At 37.6% G+C, this 19,595-nt stretch overlaps 1 protein-coding gene across 8 annotated transcripts in view; it reads left to right on the top strand.

Moving 5' to 3' along the window:
- Positions 1-12,397, top strand: part of LOC135213739 (leucine-rich repeats and immunoglobulin-like domains protein 3) — a 335,032-nt gene extending 322,635 nt beyond the window's left edge. For 7 of the 8 annotated variants that reach the window (XM_064247861.1, XM_064247862.1, XM_064247864.1 and 4 more), the window contains one exon: positions 8,506-12,397. In XM_064247861.1, coding sequence (XP_064103931.1) covers positions 8,506-8,631 — 126 coding nt within the window. In that variant the 3' untranslated portion in view covers positions 8,632-12,397. The remainder of the gene's footprint in view (positions 1-8,505) is intronic. The other variant, XM_064247866.1, reaches the window with a different exon arrangement.
- The last annotated feature ends 7,198 nt before the right edge of the window (positions 12,398-19,595 follow it).

Below are 19,595 nucleotides of genomic sequence, written 5' to 3'. Positions count from 1 at the left end.
CCGGTTAAGGTAATTCTTCACCAAATGTCAAGACTAGACTAACAATAGTGATCAGAGTACAGTCATGTGTCAAAGACTCATTAAAGACATCAGTAAGTTCAAAGTCATTCCTGTTTTGAAGGAATGAAATCTACTTGGCTTCTCTACCCCCCGCCCCCCCTCCCCCATTCACCTTGACACTTGTATTTGTTGATTTTTTTTTTTCATTTTTCCTCTCTTCAGTACACAAAAGAAACCCTTAACCAATCCACCACACGCCCCTTTTCGTCTTTGTAAACCATTCAGCATTTTTCTCTTGGAATTGGCAGACCTGGAGAGATATGATGAGTTTTTTTCGAATCTTCCAAATGCGTGGCATATTGAAGGCCAAGATACTAAATTCAATTTTATAGGAAAATAAAGCAACACCTGTCTTTCCAATGTTCCCAGAGGGATTCCTTAGAACCATCTTCACCATTTCCTTGTTCTCTCTCGTGGGCGGTAATGTTTGCAACGTCCGTCATCCTGATGAAGAGCAGTGCTGGTAACGTTTGCTGAATGTCTCTTGTGTTGGAGGTGCTTTCTCTCAACGAAAGTGTATTTGTTTTTCTTGCTTTTACAAAACCAGTGTCCCTGTCATGGTTTGCCTTACCCCCTAGCCATAGTTGCACGCGGATAGCCAGACCAGAAAAGCAAAGTGTCGTCGGTAAGTTCATTTTAAGCCAATTGTCACTGTGTCACCTTTGGGCAGGTGTCCGCTCTGTTTTCAAGACAAAATACCTGAAATTTTGAATAATTACCTCAGGGGTCGTGCTACTTCAGAAATGCTGAAGCCTTAATACATATCTGTTCTGTTCTTATTTTATTGATAGAAAACAAGAAAACAAAATATCTGACAAGAGTGATGGGAAGCACGCTTGTACCTTCATCAGTAAATTCTCTCTCTCTCTCTCTCTCTCTCTCTCTCTCTCTCTCTCTCTCTCTCTCTCTCTCTCTCTCTCTCTCTCTCTCTCTCTCTCCTTGCAAATAGTTTATCCTTTAATGAAATGCCAAAAACTTGCCTGTATGTGTGCGTGTGAAGATTGTTGAAAGTAGTATTTCCTCTCTTTAACAAAAGTGAGTTACTTACCTCAGACTTGTCATGTTCATTCAGACCCTATTCCACGCTGTAGTGTCCTTTTCCAAGTGGTATGAAGTTGATTTCACATTTCCTTGTAGCCTCTTATGGATGCCAAAAGATGACAAGGTAGTACCCTTTGAATCAGCACTACTCCACACCAATCTGTCGTCCACCTTGGAACGTATCGAAACGGCTCCGTACTAACTTATGTTGTGTAGAACGCACCCAAGCCTTCGCGCGTCTCTCGTTTTCCGAAATGTAACCCTGCTATTTCATGTCGATGTTCTTTTCTGGGAAAGTGAAGTGAGCCAGCTTTTTCGTTAGGTTCATCAAAGCTGTTTTTGATAGATGGCAGTCATGATCAAGAATTGGAACTCAGACATGTGCCCAAAGATACACACAGTGGACTGTTTATGTCTTTCCTGGTGTCTGTCTTCTTCTTCTTCTTCTTCTTCTTATTTCTTCGCTAAATTCATTTTTTTCCTGATGGAGGGGAGGCAGAGGGTTCCCTCTGGGATGTTACCGAAGGAAAGATGACGAGTGTTCGTTAGTTTGTCATTCCCCTATTGTTTTTTATAAACACATCTATACTCTATACTATATGCATATATGTACAGAATATATATACCTTCAGTGCCTAGTTTTCTATAGAAGGGGTATCATTATTGCTAACTGTATCTAATGTAGTCTGGTGCCACTGTTTTCTGTAGTCTTACCTATATCTATATTTTTATAATATATTTACTGTATATTCTTCGACACTCTCTGTGTGTATTAGTGCTTCCATATCAAACCAGACGTATTTTTTATGCTGTCTCGTTTCCGAAAGATACCACATGATTTCACCTTCTTTTTCAGAGATAATAAACGTGAATGCACCGAAATGTTTTATATATATATAAAACCATAATTCAGAATCTCATAATAAACCAAGAAGAAGAAGAGTTCTGTTTGTTTTGATCACTAAACGTTGCATTTTCACTCAGACAAATCTCTTTAAAAAAAACATAAAAATGATACGAAAAATTATGATTTTTAAACATAAGCGTGATTCTTCACGATTATGGGTCTTATGATAGTATAAAAATGTAGTTCGTAGTGTGACATATCAGGTCATGAACAGAGGCGAATCTCTAGAAACTCTTTGATTCTACGGTAAGCGACAACAAGCATCAGCCAATCACAGTTTTGCCACTCACTCACTCACTCACTTATTTTATGATGATGATATTTTCATTCCCTTAAGGAGGCAGAGAAACGTAAGCTTTAGTATTGAGATAAGTTATTATTATTATTATTATTATTATTATTATTATTATTATTATTATTATTATTATTATTATTATTATTATTATTCACTTAAAGAGCGTTTTATTCATTTCTGACCATTTATGTTTTCAGTAGAGAGATGCTTTCCTTTCACCTTTTTGCGTTGGCTCCGTTCTTCTCTCCGTTCTTCTCGTTTTCCCTGCTTCCTCCGTTCCTTGTTCAGTCCTCCTCCTCCTCCTCCTCCTCCTCCTCCTGTCTCCCTCTCAACCAGAGATGGCTTATTTTGTGCCCCAATTGACCTTTGACCCCCTCGCTCGCTCCCTCCGTCCCTCCCTCCCTCCCCTCACCCCTTTCTCTTTCAACTGTTGGGTTGACAAATGAGTACCATTTGCAATGCATTCCAGAGCCCCTGGACGATGGCGCAAGCTTCTTCGAGAGTCAGTCATCTTCCTGTTAAGCCAGGGCTCCCCGTCCAAAGCAACATGACGCTTTCACGACGTATTTTCCCTAGTTTGGTCGCTCGATGTTGTCGCTGTCGCATCTCATGGTCCCTGTCAAACCCAACACGAGAGCCATTTCATTTCACTGAGGGGTTTTTAAGTTTCTCCTCTGTGGCTCTTTCTAACTCTGCCTCACGAGCAAATGGCCATTTTATTTTATTTATTTTTCTCTTCATTGTTGTGTATTTATTTGCCATTATTAGCTCACGAAGTCCAGTCCCAGACGGGGTTTCACAGTGATCCCTGCCATGTTTAAACACGTCTTTACATTAAGACATTAATGGGAAGTATCTCTATCCAGCCCTCATTAGTACATATGCTAAAGTATTTATTACAAACTATACATATACGTATACATTCATGAACACATTGTTCGGGTTGACCCAAAAGCACACACACGGTTACAGCATTCACGGTTACACAAGCACACAAGCAGTTTGAGTATGTGTGCGTTGCATCCTTCCAAGACTCTACCACGAACTGTCCTCACACACTTGTATTTGTTGCATAGACACACATACATACACATACTTGCTATGTATACATATATGTATAGGGGCTGTGATTGGCTGGAATGCCGTTGACCGGAGGAGTAAGGTCCGATCCAGATAAAAAAACTACCAGACCTGTCTTGTGTTTTGCCAGGAAAAAAAAAAGAAAGAAAAAAAGTCACTAGGCTGCTGCCCTGTCGTGCACACACCAGTCTACTGACTTGAATACTTTTTCTCTGTAACTTTTTTGAAGGGCTTGAGATCCGCCACTGCTGTGTATCTGTTGCTTCACTCAATGACTGCGTCTAATAAATGTCCTGACGTCACCCATAGTTAATATTACAAGTATCTGCAACAGAAATCCCCGCATGAGTGAAGTCTTTTAGATTGCTATGTTCAACCTACAAAGCCTAAGATTAAAGTTGTGTTGAAGTTTCTTTGTTCTGTTTTGAAAACCCTTAATTTTTTTCTCTCTCTCTCGGTTTCTCTTTCTCTCTCTCTCTCTCTCTCTCCTCTCTCTTCTCTCTCTCTCTCTCTCTCTCTCTCTCTCTCTCTCTCTCTCTCTTTCTCATTATTTTCCTCTTCCGAACCGTGAGATGTTTTCTCAGTTCTAACCGTTGGTACTTAGCCATGTACATAACTAAATTTCTATGGTAAAGCCTAATCATTGTTCTTTAGAATTCATGTGTATTTCTCAGTTGTCATCTATTGAAGATTAAAAACAAAGTATTATCTCTACCATGAACAAATCCTCTCCTCCCTGAATTGTAGTCACAGGCCAAAATGCATCTCGTTATTTTATAAAGCATGATGAAGTTTGCTTCGTTCCTTTAGATTAAAAAGACCCTTATTAGGCGGAAATGATTCCCATTCCTCTCTCGAGAGAAAACTACAGCAAAGTGTTTCCTGTCGTTGTTCACTACTACAGACATTTCAGGTCCGTTTAGGCGCCGCCATTTATAACCACAGCTTCGTTGACCTCCCCGACAGACGGTTGAACATAAGATCCAGATCCCTGGTTTCAAGACAAAAGCGCAGCATGAGTGAAAACCAAATCATTTCACTCTTTCCTGAAGTTTTTTTTTCTCTTTTTATGTTTTTGTTTTTTCAATGTTTTTCCAGTATGCCTCTTCCTGCAGTTTGTTGCTGCTGATTTTAGAGTAAAGAGATCGTTCCTAAAGGCTCCAAGATTACTAATTGTGGTTTCTTCATCTTTGCTACGGTTATGAAACCAAGACGAGTCATTCTGAGGAGGTTATCTGCGGCAACATGTTTTTGTTATTATTATTATTATTATTATTATTATTATTATTATTATTATTATTATTATTATTATTATTATTGTTGTTGTTGTTGTTGTTGTTATTGTTATTATTAATTATTATTATTATTATTATTATTATTATTATTATTATTATTATTCAGAAGATAAAACCTCTTCATATGGAAGAAAGCCCACTGGCGGGCCAATTCGAATTAAAGTGAAAAGCTTATTATTAGTTATTATTATTATTATTATTATAATTATCTTAGTTATTAATTATTATTATTATTATTAATTATTTTATTATCAGAACAATTTGAAAACCTTCTTCATGAATATGGAACAAGCGCCCACCAAGGGGCCATTGGAATTGAAAGTGCCATAATTATTTATTTTATTATTATTATTTATTATTTTATTTAATTATTATTAATTACTTATTATTATTATTATTATTTACATTCAGAAGAAACTCGCAATTCCTCTTCATATGGAACAAGCGCCCACAGGGGCCAAATTGAATTGAAAGGTCATTAGTTATTATTAGTTATTTATTATATTATTATTATTATTTATTATTGATTAATTTATTATTATTATCCAGAAGATGCAACCTTCCTCTTCATATGGAACAAACCCACCGCAGGGGCCATTAACTTAAAAATCAAGCTTCCAAAGAATATGGTGCTCATTAGTAAGTCAGAGAAGGTAAAGAGATATACAGAAAGAGGTCTGACTATGTTCTGAGAAATGATTTTGTTGTTCGATTCGCTCCTTCAGACTCTTCAAGCGATTTTTTTTTATAAAAAGGGAGCTGATAAATAATGTTGAGATCAAATGACGTCCTGTTTGAAGTGTCTGTTAATTCTAGTCTCGTGTTTTTATGAAAGAAAATTGTGTTTGGCTGACTCACCTGGACGAAGAAACGAAAGAACCGTTGCTGTAGTTTCTCTTCTCTCGAATCTTCTCCTTTCCCTTCCAGTTTCCCCCATCCGCTTCCTGGTCAACTTTCATTTGTAGTTTCCTTTTGTTTGTATTCTTGTCCTTGTCTGCCATCTATCCTCATTCCATTCTTCTTCTTCTTTTTCCCCTTCTCCCTCTCTTTCATCTTTTTCTTCTTATCCTTTTTCTCCCTCTTCTTATTCTGCTCCTTCTTCGTCTTCTTCAAAACACGAGCTCCCCATGCTTGGCCCTGTCCACTCCACCTTTCGTTCGGTCTTATTCATTGAGTGTTTATTTAACAGTAAGAATTATGATTATGACAGCCCTTTCTGATCACCCATCTGCTCTGATGAGTCAGTCAGTCAGTCAAACAGTCAGACTCAGTTGAAAAGTCTCGTCACTAGAACTGGACGAGTTGAGTCTTCTTCTTCAGTCACTTCAACAAGAATTTAGACTCTTAATCTTTGAGGCTTTGTAAGAGAGGCCGTGTACGCGATCCTCCACCGTCAACCCACCCTCTCTCTCTCTCTCTCTCTCTCTCTCTCTCTCTCCTCTCTTCTCCCCCTACCCCCCTACCCCTCACTGTTGCTGCTGTCTGCTGGGGGAGGGGGGGAGGAGGGGACAAGGTTTAGAAAGACTTCATGAAGGTCAAGCGTTTGTTAATGTTGCCATGAGTCTCTATTCCTTTTTCCTTTCTTTTTTATTTTATTTATTTATTCGTTTGTTTCTTCTTCCTTGGTTTAATTGTTCTTTTTTTTTAGTTTGATTTTTGTTCTCATCGGTTAGTCTTGCACTCTTTTCTTCTTTATCTGTTTATAAACGTTTTTGGTTAGCTGGAGGTGAACCTATCGTATTATATATATATATATAGTATATTTATATATAATTATATATATATAATATATATATATATATATATATATATATGTATATATATATATATATATATAATTCTAATATATATATACTAGATAATATAGTATGTATGTATGCACACAGTACTAGCAGGTACTCCTCATTCACCTCTGTGCCTTGATAAAAGTGTTTTAATTCCTCTATTTTCTTTTGTGTTTGTTTCTTGATCATTTTTTGTTTGCATTTAATTTCCAAACAGAGTTGGAATACGGTTTGTTCAAGTACGTTGCCACATTGATATAAATAAAAGCACGCATAGATGTATATAATCTTTAGATTTGGTCCTCCGACAAGATAACCCACCTGCGAGAAGTTGTTCTTTTGTGATCTTCACTGCATGACTTAATCAGAACACTTAACAAAGCTGTTAGCTGTAATCAAAGCAAAAAAAAAAAAAAAAAAAGAAAGAAAGAAAGAAAGGAAAAGAAAGGATGTGATCTCTTACTTAAAACAATAATTCCCGACTAACTCTCACGAGATAAACGAATGCGAAGGCTCGCCGTGACACACCACAAGTATTCTGCAAAGAAGGACATGAGTTCTGCTTCATTTTTTCTCCCCCAAGACAGATTTGCCAAGTCCATGGAAACATTGCCCCCCACCCCCCTCACCCATTTCGTGAATCTGCTCTCCTCAGTCGAACACAAAACATAGCTACATCAGATTCTGATCTTCTGTCGTGATGCGGAGGTGCTGAATGAAACCCTCCCTCCCAGTTTCGCTCTCCATTTATTTTTCTCAACTCATGAAACCACCTCTGACATCGCTGCTGCTTTTTTCACATGGAACTGTGTCATTATTCTTTGTTGGTGCTTCTTTTTTGTTTTGAGTTGTCGTCGTTCTCTTGTTTTTTTTTTTATTTTTTTTTTTTTTTGTTCGTGCACAATAAAGAGCGCTGACGTCACAGGTGACACTTGTTTATTATATCCACTCGGTCATTGATTGCGCTCCCGATCTCGAGTGCTTGCAAGTCTCATGTCCTCCTGCCCAGAATCCTTGATTCTCTCTCTCTCTCTCTCTCTCTCTCTCTCTCTCTCTCTCTCTCTCTAATCTCTCTACCAACAATCTCTCTTTCCTACCCTCCAAACCAATTCCCTTCTCTCTCTCTCCTCTCTCTCTCTGCTTTCTACCTGCCACCTTCTCTCTTTCTCTCTCTCTCTCGCTCTCTCTCTCTCTCTCTCTCTCTCTCTGCTTACCTACCATTCTCTCTCTCTCTCTCTCTCTCTTCTCTCTCTCTCTCTCTCTCTCTCTCTCTCTCTCGGCCAGCCCGTTCGTCTGTTTTGCCGTAACACACACACACGTTTAAGGTTACCCTGTCTGAGTTTGACCAAAAATCCAAAGAAGAAATGACCTTGACCTGAGTGCTTCTGAGTGAATGTTGTCCCCGAAGTCTTGGCCTGACCTTTTAGTTAGACTAATTGCTGTTTGTTTCTGTATGGCGAAAGTAAATAAGTTCTCATAGGAGTCTTTTTTTATCCTTTTTTGTTTTGTTTTGTTTTTATCTGCTATATGAAGCCGGGTAGATCGTATTCATAAAAAATTGTTGATTCTCTCTCTCTCTTTTTTTTTTCATTTCATTCTAAAAAGAAGTAAAGCAGTTGAAGTTGATTATTTCCATTCGTAGTTTCTGTTGGTGAAAACAAAGAACTAAAGCAGAGTCCTAATAAGATGTACAAATCTCTATGGTCATGGCATACTGTTTTCCCCACCAATGTCTACTATTAATGTGATCAGATCTAAGTTTATATATATATATATTTCTCCATTCATTTATCTTTCATTATCTTATAACAACATCCACAATAAGAGATCAGAATACATTTGACGGTATGTTTGACGAACAAAACCCCAAGATATATATACATATTAACTACTACAGTACCACTATTCTTTTTTTATAATATATGATCATTACCATTAGGCATTTGTTTTGCGCTAGCAGATTGGCGAAAGTATGCCTCTACGAGTGAAGCTCTTGTACGTCATTGATAGCATTCTCTCTCTCTTGATTCTCTCCCCACTCAGCCTCGAGCTCCTGACTCCGCCAGCATGCTGACTTGCTCTCCGCTGCTCACCACCGTGGCCATCGTCTCCACTTACTGCTCCTACCTCTCCGACAACCCCTGGCTGAACCATCCAGCCACCTGGTGAGGAGGAGGAGGAGGAGGAGAAGGAGGAGGAGGAGGAGGAGGAGGAGGAGAAGGAGGAGGAGTAGGAGTCCTCACACCTCGACGACGACGACGACGCCACCAAGACTGTGAGGAAAAAAAACAACCAATTTTCTCCCGCTCCCTCATTCCTCTCCTTTGGTTCCTCTTCACATACCTACCCCCTTCCGAGGACGCGAGCCCTCGCATTCGGCGGGTGCCAAGCACAGTGTCGTAGGTAGTATACTCGCTGAGGGCTGAAAGGCCGGAGATCAAGGCTTCACGAATATGACTCTCTTCTTCTTCTTCACGGGAAGTGTTTGTTTGTTTGTTTGTTTGTTTTTTGTTTGCCCCGAGAAGGAGAACCCGGTGGAACAGCAGTACCTTAAGAGACCGCTGCCAGTCCAGCTTTAAAGTTAAATGGAGTCTGTAAATAACCAGAGTCATGACAGTGTGCGACAGATCTATCTGTATGAATATGAAAAGATATAAATATATATAACACCTATATAAACGTATACATGCATACATATATATATATACAACTCTTTATTTGCAAGTGGGTTGGGCGCATAGTTGATGCTGTAGCTGCTGCCAGTAGGCGAGCCGATTGAAATGCGCTGGAGGTCTATAGTAGCTTCTCTGTCCTTCTCTCACTTGTGGTGTAGTGTCGGGTTTTCGTAGTCGATGAGCGTCTTGAAGCAAGAACGATTTGTTTTAGGACTGCGGACCTCAGACTCCACTCGATGCGTTCACTCGCGAAAGAAATGATGATTCCACCTCCAGCAGTTGTTGCGTAGAGCGTCGTAGTACTACGTAGTACCTCATTGCAGGTAGCAGCAGCGAGAAAGTCTGTGTAGGCTAAGCAGCTCGACCTCACCCTCAAAGGTGGAAACGAGACTCACTTTCAGAGACGGAGTTCTTCGATTGATCCCTGAATCTGCATAAACTATTTTAGTAATGTACGATAGTCCCGAAGGACGACAAATATTTATTTAGAATGTATAGTAGCAAAAAAATGTCAGTATACAGAGACTTATTTTGCATAGATTTCTCACTATATATACATATATCAACGTAGATCTATTCATGGAAATAGGTATGTCACTGTAAACCGTTTGGATGCATTGTTCGGTATGTGCCTTTTTTCCCCCTTATGGCTCCCTTTTTGGTTCGAAAAGTTTTATTTATATATTTATTTATTATTATTCTATAAATATATGCATATATATATATTATTTAGAATGAGTAGTAGAGGAGCTTCTGTAGCGGAACGGAAGGAGTTGCAACGGCTGCACACGTACCGAAACTGAGGTTTCCATTCGGCCAAAGGACCCTTGGGGTGTTGTTCCACTCTATCAAATCAGTTTCCTTTTGACGACGGCGCCAAAGGTCTGTTTCTAAAGGAACCGTTTCATTCGTGCCGTGTTCGCTTGAACAGGACAAAGGACGTCAGTTATCTTAGGTGGCCCTTTTACTTTGTAATTTGTTTTCCTTACAAACGGATTGAGTGTTTAGAAGAAAGTTATTGCCCTTTTCTCAAACGCAAGCCTATATTATCAGTGAATCAGTGGCACCAGCTAGTGATTCCGTGAAGGGAAATCTTGCAACAAGAACTTACATTGTCATTTAGGGATTTTTTTTCCAAGATGAATATCATCTGTTTTCTTTGTTGCGACCGAACGAGCCAATGTTCACTTGAAATTAAGAGAGTAATTTAACAAATAAATAAATTTTGTGTTCGTGTCATTTCTAAAACGTACAGTTTTCGATTCTTCATTATTCTGTGCAAAAACGAAATTTGCCAATTGGCTAGGATTTATAAACTCGTTTTCTCAGGATAATGTTTCCAATTAATTGACCAACGGTATGAGCTTGATATTAAATAGTTAAAAGAAAAAGAGAATTAACAACTGTTGTGGGGCTTCATGAGTGATAGAACTCCATCTTCCTATGTTACCTACTACTTTGGTCAGTTGCAAAATGAAGGATGAATATCATAAGCCAGACTTTCACAGTGAATTGATGTTATCATGTTGTGAGATATTTGAGTTTGTTATGATCTTCCCATCTGTCGTTTTATGTGTAAAAGATTGATTTTGGTTCATTTTGTTGTACCCTGAAAGACTGAACTTTCGCACTCGATTCTAGTCAGCTGTCGTCAGTCCCTCCCCTTCTTAACGTAGGGCGTTTGGAGACGCGAGGTCTGTGAGCATCGCCGAAGTGTAAACCATACTCACGTAACCCGAAGCCGAACACATGATTTACATCTAGAGTAGCAAGTACAGACACCACCCTACTTATGAACGAGTTACGGTCCAGACGATGGTACTGTACGTTTTCATCCTAAAACACAATACTGTGTGTACAGTACTGTACGAATAGAATAGGTACACAGGACAAAATTTTAACTCATGGGTGGCAAAGGAGTTCCACGAACACAATTATTTTAATTTGCAATCCAGTTTGTTTGTTCGTCTGAATGGTTGTAAGTTGAATGTTCATAAGCAGGGCAGTGTCTTAGTTCCGAATAGGGGCATGTGAGTTTTCCTCACAAGACAGTAGATTCCACAGAGTTGTCGTTCCAATGTTAGAGCTTATTTCGTAGAAAATAGTGACACAAATAGGCTCGAGTCTTTTAGGTTTCTTTGCCCTGGAATGCAAGGGTAGACGTGATACGCATCACAGAGTGTGTAGTACCAGTTGTCTGTCGTTGAGACAAATCGACGTAAAATGGACTTTGTCACTAGAAGGTTGGCGAATACATTATGTCGCTGCTTCTAGGCAGACAAGGATAGTCTAGCTTAGGTTACGCGATTCGTAGGTGAATGCCGGCATTCCCTTGATAAATGCTTGCATTCTCTTGGTAAACGCCTGCATTTCCAAGGTGAATGCCTGCATTGCCTAGGTAAATGCCTTCATTCCCTAGGTAAAAGCCTGCATTCTCTAGGTAAAGGCCTGCATTCTCTAGGTAAAGGCCTGCAGTTCCTAGGTAAATGCCTGCATTTCCTAGATAAATGCCTGCATTTCCTAGGTAAATGCCTGGGTTTCCCTGGTAAATGCCAGCATTTCCAGTAAATGTCTGCATTTCCTTGGTAAATGCCTACGTTTCCCTGGTAAATGCCAGGATTTCCGGTAAATGCCTGTGTTTCCTTGGTAAATGCCTGAGTTTCCTTGGTAAATGCCTGCATTTCCTAGGTAAATGCCTGTGTTTCCTTGATAAATGCCTGTGTTTCTTAGGTAAATGCCTGCATTCTGTAGCCTGCATTCTTTAGGTAATACCTGCGTTTCTTAGGTAAATGTGTTTCCTACAGATTAAAATGACTTGGACACAGAAAACAAGAGCTGATCCTTTCAGACCCTTTGAATGATCTGACAAGTGAGATCACCTCCTCTGGACAGGTGAAGGTGATCAACCTGATTCAAATGGCACTAGTGAATTCAGTATGGCTTTGTTAAGCCAGGTATATCCTTACATAGTGTTCTTGGTTAAGTGGCTAGACATGTTACATGCAGTGGAACTATTCAGACCACAAAGGTAAATTGGCTACCAACACTTGCATAGTTAGAAGTAAATCCTGTTATTGCATAATAAACAAGTATGTTAATAATATCATTGATAATATTATCTTAAACTTGCAAAATTATGTATGATTAGCTACAAACAATTCATCTAAATGGTAACTCTATTATTATGTATTTTATTTGGTTGTGTTTATGCTATCCAAATATTTATGGTAATGTACGTACAATCGTTTGTGTATATATATATATATATTATATATATATATATATATATATATATATAATATATATATATATATATAATATATATATATATATATATAATATATATATATATATATATATATATATATATATATATATATATATATGTTATATACATTGCAATATATATATATATAATATACGTATATATATATATATATATATATATATATATATATATATATGTATATGTATATATGTATATATATATATATATATATATATATATATATATATATATATATATATATATGAGTATATAGTTAATGTATGTGCATATTTATACATACTTATATACAGACATGCATACAGTGCTTCATTCTACAGATGTAGAATTCTTCAAAAAATAAGATGCTAAATGGAGCGCAGAATAGACCAGGAACTGAATTATTGTGTACTTCCTTTTGTTGCCTACGTAGTAAAGGAAGGGATTTTGACTGAAATAGAACCATGTCCCTTTTCCAGTCTGTATTATGATTATTATTTTTTGTAACTTTCTTCACTTAGGAAATCAGACAGACCAGTAGCTCAGAGGAGTCGTTTCCCCGTGTAGCGTGTCGTTCGTGACAATAGAAGCTCCATTTTGACCTTAAGGCTGGTTCTGGAAAGGCAGAAGAGCACTTCAGCGGCATTAGCGCCTACGAGTTTTTCTTCTTCACGAAGAATTGTCAAAGGAAATTGGGGCATGTGGGTATCCAATCTGTGTTCATATGTAGCTGATAGAATAGTACGTCTATTTTTGAGGTCAGACGGTAGCAAATGCCCCGCGGTACCTTCTGCCTCGCCGCTCATTTTTGTACTGCTATGAAGAGAGAGAGAGAGAGAGGGAAAAAATAAATAAGGGAGGGGCCCACCACGAGTATACAAGAGCCGTCTCAGGAAAGAAAACGGAGTCTTACAGGCAATGAGACACTCCGAAATCGGTGTTTCCGAGGTGAACGTGGAACAGTGACCTACCTGCATCAGTCAAGACAGTTTTGACACTGAGATGTATGAAGTGTATTCTTACTGATCAGAGTAGGATTTTTGTTTTTAAATAATGGATGATCTTCTCTCGCACATGCGCACTCACGTGTCGCCAGATGATCAGTGTCAAGTCTCAGTAAGTCTTATAAATAAAAGTGATGTGTCATCTTATTGTCAAGGTGCCGTCATCGTCATATGATTTGTTGTGATGACTGTAGGCTTCTAAACTAAGACAAAGAAAGTGGAAGACTAAGAAGAAGGAAAAGAAGAACTTAACAAAAGTGATCCAAAAGTAGTGTGTTCTGTGAACTTGGAAGAGAGAGAGAAAGAGCGAGAGAGAGAGAAAGAAAGAGAATGAGAGAGAGATGTTGTTAAGTTTCTGAAGGTCAGTGTATCATAGATTTTTTGATAGTTACTATGAATACCACACATATTGCTATGTTTCAAAATAGTCGTAGTACATGAGGACATAGCCAGCCATTCCTTTATGTAGATTAGGTCAGACAGAGATATGAATATTTTTCCCTCTTCTTTTTCATTCAAGTATGTGTAACAGTGCAGTATTAAGCTTCTAGGTGGATTAGATGGAGTCAGGTGTTTGTGAAGTTTGTTTGTTTATATTTTTTTTATTAATATCGTTGATTTAATTGCCAGAGAAACGGAGAGGCGGTAAAGCCATCTCCTCAGATTATTGCAAGCATGACATTATGGTTGTTGATATTGAATATATGTAGATAGATAGACAAATAATTTTGTGATCGTCTTTCAGAAGTTAAGCAGTTTGTTTAATGGTTGCTTTCATTTTTTTATTGAGATCTACATTTGTGAGGACATGTTTTCCATGCCGGTCCTGTTTATTGCTTGGAACAGAGTTGAAAACTAGAAAGAAGATCTCACTGGTTTAGTGATACAACATGGAGACTGTCAGTTCCGTGTGACTGAAATTTTCTGAGAGGAGAACAGAAGGCGCTGACTGAAAAATCCGCCGGTTGAGAGACAAACAAAGAACAAAGATATTCCATTCGAACATTTTTTAAATCTTTCTGGTGACTGATCATTTTCATCAGCTGTCAGTTTGAAATACGACAGGTCTGTTAAATATGGTAGTTCTGATCAATACGACACTTCTCTTTAAAAGAACAGTTGTGTGGGTGAGTCGTCTTAATGGGGGTTTCTGAGAGATTTCTTCAGGCATTGAAGGAACCGATTTCAGTCCACTGATAACCGAGCAGAAATGACCACAACTGTCTCCCAGAAAAGAGATTTCCTATTTTCACTTTGAAATTTTGCCTTTTCGTTTTTCCTTTTGAAACGGATGACGACAGAGTGAGACGAAGATTTTTAATTGTTTTTCATTTCTGTCGAATGTTTCTTCTCCTCCAAGACCTGCTTCAGAGTTTGTCTGTGTTTTAGATGTATGATGATGTGAGACAAATGTATAATAATAATAATAATAATACTAATGATAATAATAATAATATTAATGATAATATAGTGTGTAATAGAATAAATATGACCAGAAACTGAACATATTATTACACTTTAATCTTAGAGAGAGAGTCAGTAACGTCGCTGGTTCCCCCCACCCCCCTGCCCGTCGTCATAGGAGGCAGCAGGCAAGTGGAGAAAGTCGCGGCTTACAAATGATTTCTTATATTTTCTTGTAAAAGATTTCCAGAGAAAATGGATTTTTTGGGAGTACTGTATAGCAAGTAGATTTGCTTGTCTAGTCCATAACTTTGTTATCACAATTACAGATGATTTTAATCGTTATCATTATTCTACATATTATAGATGGCGAGTGACGCCGATATACATAAAATATGCATATACACGAAGTCGGGGGAGTTGCAGCTCCGGCTGATTGTTTAGAAAGAGAAAGAAATTCTGTCAATCAAAGAACATTGATTTGTTGCGTTTGAAACGGCAGCTTTCTTTCTTACCGCTTCGTGAAAGAAGATGACACACTGTATATATATATATATATATATATATATATATATATATATATATATATATATATATATATATATATATATGTCTTCTTCTTCTTCTCCATGTTCTTCTTCTCCTTCTCCTCCTCCTTCTTCTTATTTTTCTTATGTCATTCGCTTGTTGGGAAAGCTAACCGAATGTTTGAGACTTGTCAGAGATAAGGTCACTCAAATGTTCCTCCCGCTCGCACGGCAGAAGAAGAAGAAGATGAAGAATAACGAGAAGAAGGAGAATAATAAGGAAAAAAACAAAAAAAAGACAGCGGAAGTGATATCAAAACCTGACGAAGAGAGGTGAAGTGATGCTGCTGCTTCAGACGTCAACAAATCGGTAAATTAGTCTAATTAGGGCGTTTTTTCGTGGACTGTTTATGAATATAAATATATATATATATAAATAGGATAAGCTCTACCGCATGCCATTTCATTGTAGTGTTGCTTTTTTCTGGGCTACGCTCTCTCTCTCTCTGTCGGACGGATGTCAATCCATCTGCCACTAAGATATATATATATATATATATTTTTGTTTGTCATTTTCAGCTACGTAGGTTATAAGACGATGATATTTTTCAGCTTCTGTCAGTATATACGTGCAAAATGCATAAGTACGTGTCCTTGCATATACGGTATTTGTATTGCAGGTATGTGTATATATGGATATCCATGTGTATGAGTGTGCCATTATATGAATATGCAGACGTATACAGGTCCAGCACATGCATATGCATGCATGATGTTCATATATGTGTATGCATGTATATATATAAGTATATACGCACAACATTGTTATGTTCGTGTGTATATATGCATTGGTACATGTGTACATGTATATATGCATGTAGTGATGTATATATGAACAGGACGCGCAGACGGACAGATCATCGTTTCTCGCTTATATTGCATAAGCAGTCAACCATACCCGCACACATATCGGTTTTCAAGAAATGAACTTTTTTCGCATCAGAGGATTAACCATATCATGTAAAGAATATCCCCCCTTATTTATATAATATTCCTCTTGTTCATCATCTCTATCTTTTGTACATAAGTCTTATCTCATAGGACCCCCCCCCCCCCCCCCTGTCAGTCCCCAGAGGATGATCCATTTTCCAAGCACAGGATATCATCATGTTGTTGAGACGACGCAGAAATTCTCTAACCTCCCCCCACCCCTTGTAGAGAGAATCAGAAAACCTCTTCTTTAGGATCCAAAACTGTATTTAGATCGAATCCTCGTGTCTTTGTTCTTCAATTGCCTCCTATTTCCTTTATTTCCCTTGTTCCTCCTCCTCCTCCTCTCCTTCCTCCTCCTTTTCCTCTTTCATGGGAACGTCAGGAATTTTACAGTTTTTTCCACCCCTGTCCGCTCCACCTACTCATCAGTCCCCGTCTACTGTTAGCTTTGAATGTAGTGTGTGCAAGTTTACCTAATCTCTAAAGAAAGAAAAAAAAACAAAAACAAAACATTGTCATTTCAAAGCGAGAGCCTTATCGAAATGAGTCTGTTGATGTGTGTGGTTGTGTCTTACCTGTTCTCGTACTGTCCTTGTTGTTTCTTTATTTCTCTCATAGTTTTCCCTTGCTGAAAAGTTGGACTATGACTTTGACGAGAAAATAAGAGAGGAACGAATAATCATGATCATATGCTCGAGACTCCATTGAGCTATACTTCCCTTGGAGTTTTTAACATGATACATAATGGTGATTCTGTATGACATCAGTCTAGTTATATACCCCATTTCGCTCCCTCCAGGGGCCCATCCTTAAAAATGTGTATATTCTCCCCCTACCCCTCCCCACTGGAGGCATTTTCATTATGTCTATCTCTGATTGTTGTTGATCTAATCTTCTGCTTTATCGAAGAAGATCTTTGCAGTATGTTTTCTCATGTTACGTCTTCTCCCCTTTCCATCTTCGTGACCATTCCAGACTTGTTCGATTTTCCTCCTCATTTTTCTCCACGAGTTCTTTTCCATCTCTTCTTCTTTCTTGCGTAGATGAGAAAGAGCCCTGTTCCAGCTAGACCAGCAGCCATTTATTATTATGATCTATTTTTGTAATTATCCTCCGGTTATTTAACTGATGTCTTGTTGCTGGTCTGGCTGGAGACGTTTTGTGCCTGGGTAAGAATCCAATACAAAGTTCTTGTTCTCCTGATGAGAGAAGACCACGATGCCAAACAGCAAGCATTCACGAGCAGCTGACACGACGTCTTGAGGACAGTAGCAGCAGTGAACATACTGCATCACACACCACAGCTGTCACAAGCGGCGACAACACAGCAGGCTAACGTTTGTTGTTGTTTTGTTTTTTTATAATACGGCTCCAATGGTGGAAAGTGCCGACAAGACTTTCATATGAATTGTTTGAAAGCGCAACAAGAAACAATCGAAACATATTTCAGTGCGGCCACAAAGACATGAAATGAGCATTACTGTTGTACTTTTCCTTCCCAAAGTGAAACTGGTGAATGTGCTGTTTATGGCATCTGGGATTCTCTGTTTGTTCTTGATTATGAATACGTTTGATGAAGCCGCTGCTGTGAGCGGCTCTTTATTTTGCTGTCACTTGATCCCTGTCAAGAATTGATGGATGGAACCAATAAAGTTGTAACAATGGATGCAATGCCTTTCAATCAATCCCTCATGAAAAATTCTTAGGGTCAGTTTTAGAATTTTTTTTTATAAAGTCAACCCAATATTGTTGCATCATAAAGACCTCCTGCCAGTGTTTTTCAAGTTATGATCACCTGTCTCAATGAAGTGACATCACCATTGTCAAGGGTAAGTGCCTAACAATATATATTATATATATATTATTATATATATATATATAATATTATAATATATATATATATTAATATATATATAATATATATATTAAATATATATGATAAAAATATTATATATGCATATATTTTTACTATTGTTATCATTCCATGATTATCATAATAAGACCATTGCTTACTTTTAACATTAATCAAAATAATTTTGTGAGGCAGGCCTACAAACCCTCCACGAGGCCTTGTCAATTACGAAGGAGGCTATCATGACATTTTCTCGTTTCCTATCTCAGAGGGCCGCTTGGTGAGTATGGCCATGGATCATTAAGTGGAGCAGACATTAATATCAGTGTTTTAAAAGTATTATTGATGCAATGAACCTCCCACCCACGGTTTTTGGTGTTATATCACAGCCAACTGAAAGCTCATTCTCTCTTAATTTGAGCGACAGCATACATTCCTTTCCATTGTTTTAGGCAACGTATGCATGTATACATACCCACCCACGTTTATATACATACATACATATATATATATATATATATATATATATATATATATATATATATATATATATATATATCATTCGAGCTACAAATGTCCTTTAATATCTAATTCGCTCTACCTCGGAATTAATATATTTTCATATATGTACCGAGGGGAAATTTTTTAGTTGGGACGAAATTATTATCAACTAAAAAATTCCCCTTCGGTACATATATGAAAATATATCAATTCCGAGGTAGAGCGAATTAGATATTAAAGGACATTTGTAGCTCGAATGATCTATATGAATCACGGAGATGAATATATATATATATATATATATATATATATATATATATATATATATATTTATATATATATATATATATATATATATATATATATACATATATATATATGTATGTATGTATGTATGTACATACATTATAAGAACACATATATATACATATATACACTTGTGACTTGATATTTGTGAATATACATAAAAAAAATGTCTATAAGTGACAAAAAAAAAAAAGATCAGCCAAGAGCGACAAACCTTATCATCCCCAATATTGCAGAGAAGTTGATGTCTTTGCTAAAGACAGAAACAGTATTTGAAAGGAGATCTTTATATCTGAGTCGATATGAGGTTTACATCACTTTCAATGGCCGAGTGGTCGCAGTGGACTGTGTACCGGTGTAGCTGAGTGGAAAGCACACATTCGAATCGCGTCGGTGCTGATAAACATAACAGGTGTAATTCGTTTTGGCTAAACTCTTCCCAGCGTATAGTGATTTCGATATATGTGTGTGTGTGTGTGTGTATAGTATATGTGTGTGATACAGTATATGTGTATATATGTATATATTACATATGTATGTATATAATAGATAAACAGAGAGAACGATGATATACGTGCACCAGCGCCTCAGCGGCGTGGTTGGTAT

This window comes from Macrobrachium nipponense, chromosome 43 (genome assembly GCF_015104395.2).
Source record: "Macrobrachium nipponense isolate FS-2020 chromosome 43, ASM1510439v2, whole genome shotgun sequence".
Taxonomy (NCBI): domain Eukaryota; kingdom Metazoa; phylum Arthropoda; class Malacostraca; order Decapoda; family Palaemonidae; genus Macrobrachium; species Macrobrachium nipponense.
Note: the sequence above shows the minus strand (reverse complement) of the source record. Positions and strands in the feature narration are given on the sequence as shown.